Here is a 6,552-nt window from a genome sequence, read left to right as displayed (position 1 = left end):
CTTCCTCTCCGGTCTTTTCCACTCTTTCATAATCAGCGAATGAACATGTTCGTTGAGTGGAAAAAATCTTCTTTTTCTGTTCTAGGCCGCTGAACATCAGGTCTTGTTTGGATTTTTTGGGCCGGGGATCTGTTAGACCCATAGTAGACCTGACTGCCTTGATGAGGCTGTTTCTTCAATGGGAAAACAGTTCCGACCTCCTCTATCTGTAGAAGAGGAAGAGGTGGGAGTGACTGAATCCCCGTCATCCTCAGAACTACTAGACGTGGACTCGGAGGATATGTTCTTAGTTTTCTTTAATCTTTTGCCCTGAAAAGATTTAATAGCGTTTTCGACTTGCGACTTAATTAGGTCTCTAAGTTCAGAGGCAAATCTCGGGGTTCCCTCGCATATAGTCTGCTCAATGCAGGAGCTGCAGAGTCTATTTTCCCAAGTAGTGGGCAAGGCCTCAGTGCATAATGCACAAGTCCTATTTTTGTTTTCCCTTTACTCTTTTTTCCCTACAGGAGACAAAAAGGGAGAGAGCAAGGGCCCCTAGTTGCAAAGTGGACTTTCACGAAGCTCACTTACCAACCAGACGGAAGAGCAGGTACCGGTTCAGGAGGTGGAGCCATCTTTGTAGCCGGAGTCCTCCTGGAAGATGCCGAGGTGGAGTCCGTGCTGCGCTGCGACGATCTGCCAGAGCGCCCGCTTCCACTCCGGTCCTGGCGCCCCGTCTCTTCCGGTCCCTTTTTCTGTTGGGTTGGCGGTGGTGGTGGCGAATGAGGATGTAGCTGCTGCTCCTCAGGTAGGTCCTGGTCACTCATTAATTACAGTATATATGTATATTTTTTTCACACAGCGTGCCAGAGCCCAGAAGAGCAAATACTGGCATCCTCTGCTGTGTTTTAAGGCACTGGGAGTCCCTCCCATAGTGCCTGTAGTGACCCGTCCCCCCACCTTCCTCCCCCGCACCTGTGGGGGGAAACCCGCGCCTGTGCAGACTGGCTACCCAGTCATGCATTGCGGCGCCGCGTCATCCGGGGGCGCCGGCGCATGCGCGGTGAACCCAGAAGCTTAAATGCATGCTGCCGGGCCGCGCGCGCTCTCACCTCCGCAACCGGGGGGGGGGGGGGGGGGGTCTAGCACAGTTCTGGCGCCTCCCCTTCGTCCAGACCTTCCTCCGCACACCCTAAAGGCTCACTGACCTCAGCAGTGGCGCTTCAGGACACCGCATCAGCCGAGGCAGGGGGACCCCCGCTGCCTGGATCGGACTGGCCGGGCCTGGCATCCGACGACGTCCATCTTCTGGCACCCCGCAGGTATGCCTCCTCCGGACTGTAGGGTCCCGTCAAGGACAGGAAACCAACTGATGCAGGAGAGAGGCACCGCCCTTTTATCTGTAGGTTTCCTGTCCTTGAAGGGCGGATCCCCTTTCTCCGTGGTGCCATCATGGGGGAAGGAGAAAATTACATTTCCTATTAAATAAATGTAGATTTTTGTTTCCCAGAGGGATGTGGAGGAGGTTTACTCTTCTGGACAATTTCTACTAGTTGGGAAAGAACCTTGACAATTAATAGATTCTGGACCCCAGAGATCAGCTCTAACCAGTGGGGAATATGGCAGCGTTTGACTTTCTGCAGCGCCACCACAGGAGACATGAAGCATTACACAGTGCCCATTGGAATCAATGGGTTGTCTGTACCATGTAGGACAGGGTAGGTCCTCCAGAGTGAGACGCTCTTGGTAACCGCTCTTTACATTGGTCAAGAGATGAGAATTTATTCATTTAAAAAGTGTTAAAAAAAAAGGGAAAAAAATATATAGTTTATGTACTTTACCATTTTTTAAGTTGTGACAATTAATAAAGCCTTCTACCTTACCATCACAACAAAGGTTTCAGTCTCTACGAGGATCCAGAAGATTTACACATATCAGTATATCATGCACTACCACAAGGGGTCGTCTTAAGACCTGTCGATGACTTATGCTTAGGATCATCAGATCAGTAGGGTGGTCCGACACTTTCCACATCTGGTCCAAAAACCAGCTGATCAGTGGGAGTGGAGAGAGCATGGCACTATACCTGGCCAAAACTTGATGAGCCAGGATCCCATTGCCAATTTGTATGCCCCCCCCCCCCCCCAACCATTATGGCATTTCGAGGGGGCTCCATGGTGGTATGCTTGCATTTGTTTGCGTGATGATTTCTCTACCTTGCCGCAGAGGTTGGCACCCTAGAGTGTGATATGGCGTCCCCGCTGAACGTCTTCTCGCTCTCACTGACCCTGCAAAAAGTATCACCACCGAGAATATTAAATAACACAGCACAGGTATGTGTGACCCCAAACGACAATACATAGAAAAAAGATGGCCATGTCCAAACATATCTCATAGATTAATTAAAGGTAATACATATACCTTCTCAGACAGTCTCTAGGGTGCCAACCTCCGCGGGAAGGTAGGGAAGCAGTTGGGCCATAACTAGGACCAGTATCATTATCTACTCATTTATGGGACCTATTCCTGTATGACAAGCCCCCCTTTTTAATATTGATCAATTAAACTTGTTGTAAATATTAGGAGGCTCTTTTTTTAGTGTGCTTACTGAGCTGCAGTACCCAAGAATGACCACTACACTTAGTTTGGCGCTGTTCAGCGCAGGACAATGTTTACCCCCGGCCACCGCAGGACCTACAACCAGCTGATCTTGGGGTCTGTCGGATACCAGACCACCACAGATCTGATATGGATTACCTATTCTAAAAGCAAGCTAAAATCAGTTGCATCACTTTAGAAATGTCATATTAAATAGGATTCCTTCATTACAGCACTTTAGTAAAATGACACTGATGGGATTCCTTAGAGAAGTGAAGGACCGCTGGAGCTCTCAGCGTATCCAGGCTCATTTACCACTCAGGATTCCAGGAAAGCGGGATGACCAATAATGTCTGAAGAGCTAGTGAGTGTCATTTCGGTCACTGGATCTGGTAATGGGTTAATTGGCTGCACAAATCCCTCCAAAGCAAACTGATGATATCGGTTAAGAAAACACGAGGCCCCGGGAGAAGCAGGCATCCTTTCTGTGGCCGCTGGACAATGCCGGGATTGTTAGGGCAGAATGATATATTGCCACAGAGGAGCGGAGGACAAGAGGGACAAGGTGAAGGGTTTTATTAATAAAGGAAGAGCACATAAAAAAATCATCATATACAATGTACAGCGAGTGCGCAGAAATAAATAAAACATGGCAGCAGAGGTTACTTTTTCTTCAGTTTGTCCAGTTCCCATTGAATAACCTGCAGGAGAAAAGAGAAAATAAGGACTGGAGCACAAGAGGATTCATCATCGCTGCTTGCATCTATGGGCTTGAAATCTGCACGAATGCCATTTGTGTGCCCATGACAACACTTCCTGCCTCAGATAGTGGTCCGACAGAGCTCTTCCGACCCCATATACATAGCTGTAATGTGGCATAGGGCAGTAGCAGTGGGTGAGGTACTAGTCACCGGCACGTTACATGAAGGTGGGGGTCCTGGTTGGGTGCGCTACGCCCCTTGCAGGCTGCGTGTAACAGATGTTGCTGGTTGGCCAGGACCTGATGTTAACCAGTTCATGAAAGGAGACCACGGGTTCTTAAACAATGCTTTACTAAACAGCCATTGCGTGGCAGCTATGTACACAACTTCTCATACGTTTCTTGATTAATACAGAACATCTCGATACACAGTCTTGTTTGTTCCTTGGCCTCACACCTTCCTGCCTCCACTGGTCTCACTTCCTTCACCACCACCCAGCTTAGCACCACAGTACAGTCCGTGAAAGTCCTTTCCTCTTCCTGCGGCTCCGCGTCTAATTCTCCTCATAGAGGAGGGGGTTTGCCAATTTGTAACAGATCCAGTATTAACTGCATCCATTATAAACCATGCAATAACAGACGTACTCTGCATTTCCTTTTGCATCCATTTTTGTAAAAAGGATCAGTTTTTTTCCTTTTTGGAGATGCCTCTAGCGGATCCATTACCTGATGACACAACAGATGACCATCCGTTCTGATCCATTTCCCATAGATGCCAATGTTTAAAATAAACAACTACATACCGATAATGGAGTAGATAAGAGGTGGCTTTATCTTCTCAGTAAAAAAGAAATGATCGGACATGTTGAAATCAAAGTGTCCAATCCTTCTCTCCACCAACAGGGAAGAAGAAGGACAACCTTGATCTAGATAGTTGACTGGTCCTTCCAAAATAGGCTGGACTTTAATCTAGCGTGCCAGCTTAAGAAAACAAGACCATGCAATTATTTTTATTCAAATACTGTCCATCCCGGTTCCCTACGACAACTATGATGAACCTGCTGTAAGGTAAGGGTCCACGATCCGTGCGACTATTGAAGCCGGATAGGATGTGGACATTGATGTGCATGCCGATTTAGAGCCAGAGATAAATAAGGGAAAAAAAAAATGCAGATCGGGAGAGTTGTCATAGGGGCACTGGATTCAATTTTCTGCCATGATCAGGTTTAACACTTTGAGGAACAATTTGGGGATTTTTTTTTTTTAATAATTTAGCACAGATTGGAAAAAAAAAAATAGAATAGTGATTGAGACAATACCATAATGAATAAAATACTGAAAAAAAGAATAGTGCTTTCTCGCCCTCCTCCTGACAACAAATATAAGGTGAAGGAAAACATCCGAGGCTGCAGCAGATACAAAGTAAATGAAACAAAAATGTGACTACGCTAAAGAAGAAAAAAAAAATTCTCCATCCCTAATCTCCCACAAGAAGTGACAGGAGGTGACGTTAAGCCCCGGCACGGCCATCGGAAGGTGACGGACATTTAGCCTAATCATGGCTAGTTCGTGGCCGCATGTAACAATATAATCTGGTTTTATGTCACAGATGGAGCAAATTCTTCACAGGGCAAAGAATAAGTGACCAGAAGTTTACTCTTCAACCCCATCTTTTGAGTTGACTGAGAAATGTGGATGTTCTGGTCCGTTTCCCCCAGGTCATCCCTGATGGATCAACGACAGGTTTACAGAGCTTCTCCGCATGACCGAGCGCAGGGAAACAATGCGAGGAGGAAGAGGAGAGCAGCGGGGGACCGAGCCATCCGGGGCGACTACACCGCCGGCACATAATGGCAGGATAGGCTCATGAATAAACCATGGGGACTTCTGTAGCTGTGATACGATTATTACATCACCGCGGTCGGGAGGTTTACGAGGCACATGCCAACTAGTCAGGGGGGTTATTAAACGAGACCGAGCGCAGTTTCTTTTACAATGGGGCAAAAGGTCTAACATACATACACACACAGTGAAGAGAGTATAAAGGAGAGTTAGATGAAAGCAAGGACTGGCTATCCACCAGGATCAGGCATGTGGAATTTTAACATGCTTGATACTTTGTTCTCACGAGGAATACAGTGATCGAGGTGGTGTCTGGCCATGGTTTAACCCCTCTTCCCATCGGCTGAACCCAGTGTTGGAGGAATAGCAATCAGCCGAATGCTGACCGAGCTATAAAGGGTACCCATCTTTATTTAACATTCTGCAGGTCCCGGTACAGAGACCCCCACCGATCGCTGAACAATCTGCCCTAAAGCCCCCTGACCTCAGTGACGCAACATCTGATCACATTTCTCTGGAAGGACGGCTGACTGTACGGAGGGAATCCCTTACCTTCTCTAAGCTTACAGTATTTCCTCGGAGACCTATAAAGAGCAGTCATCTCTCTAATAACTCCTCGCCTGACATCTGGACTCACCTGCTTAACGCTGTTACTCGCAGCTTTCTTCATCTCGTCATGGAGGCCTCGTGACGTCTTCAAATCCTATCAACAGAAAGTGGCAGAGATCGATGTATAGACGAGGCCGCAGAACAAACATGTGGATATATCCAGGTCATTTTTTTAACCCCTTCCCTAGGCGTTTATTTGCCCTCGCTCACCACTTAGGAGTCCGGTGGGCGGCGCTACTCACTGACAGTCTACAGAGAAGGCTGTCGATCACCGATCAGACTGCCCACAGATCAGACTGCCCACCACACTAAGCTCCGCTCCTCCTATACATCAGACTGGAGGTCTTCTGCCCCCTTTCCCAAATGAGCGTATAGACACAGAACAGGCCCGGTACCTTCAGGAAGAACTTTGAGATGTCGAAAAGCCGCTGGTTGCAGGCTGTGTGGCACGGGTGCCCCTCCTGGATGCCATGCTTGAGGAGAGTCTTACAAACCACCTCCCTCAGCATCTGGGAAAATAAAAAATCCGGAGATTGCAGTTTAACTAAGGCAGAAAGCAGGCAGGCAGACCGCGGTAATGAAAATATAGGAGTGCATTGAGCAGGTAATGAACGCTGATCTATACAGACGGATCAGCGCCGGTTTCTGTCGATCCATGGGGGGGGCGATTGATCATCCTGTGTATATCTGCCAATGAATAAGCAAAAAGCTCAGTCGTTGGGCGATTGGATAAAAATCAGCATTATTGGCAGCGAATCAGCCCTTGTAAACCGCACATGTGCTGCCGATCAGTGCACACAGGACACTAAGCGAGTGCTGAGACT

At 47.8% G+C, this 6,552-nt stretch overlaps 1 protein-coding gene across 1 annotated transcript in view; it reads right to left on the bottom strand.

The window, feature by feature from the left end:
* Positions 1-3,150: 3,150 nt before the first annotated feature.
* The window catches only part of MTBP (MDM2 binding protein), a 39,327-nt gene continuing 35,925 nt past the window's right edge, over positions 3,151-6,552 (bottom strand). The window contains exons 20-22 of the mRNA XM_073679831.1: positions 6,124-6,237; positions 5,757-5,822; positions 3,151-3,278 (exon numbers count right to left, since the gene is read on the bottom strand). Of these exons, the coding sequence (XP_073535932.1) occupies positions 3,240-3,278; positions 5,757-5,822; positions 6,124-6,237 (219 nt within the window). The 3' untranslated portion in view covers positions 3,151-3,239. The remainder of the gene's footprint in view (positions 3,279-5,756; positions 5,823-6,123; positions 6,238-6,552) is intronic.

Source organism: Phyllobates terribilis, unplaced genomic scaffold (genome assembly GCF_046119375.1).
Source record: "Phyllobates terribilis strain yellow unplaced genomic scaffold, ASM4611937v1 Scaffold_4__5_contigs__length_816908805, whole genome shotgun sequence".
NCBI classification, from domain to species: domain Eukaryota; kingdom Metazoa; phylum Chordata; class Amphibia; order Anura; family Dendrobatidae; genus Phyllobates; species Phyllobates terribilis.
Note: the sequence above shows the minus strand (reverse complement) of the source record. Positions and strands in the feature narration are given on the sequence as shown.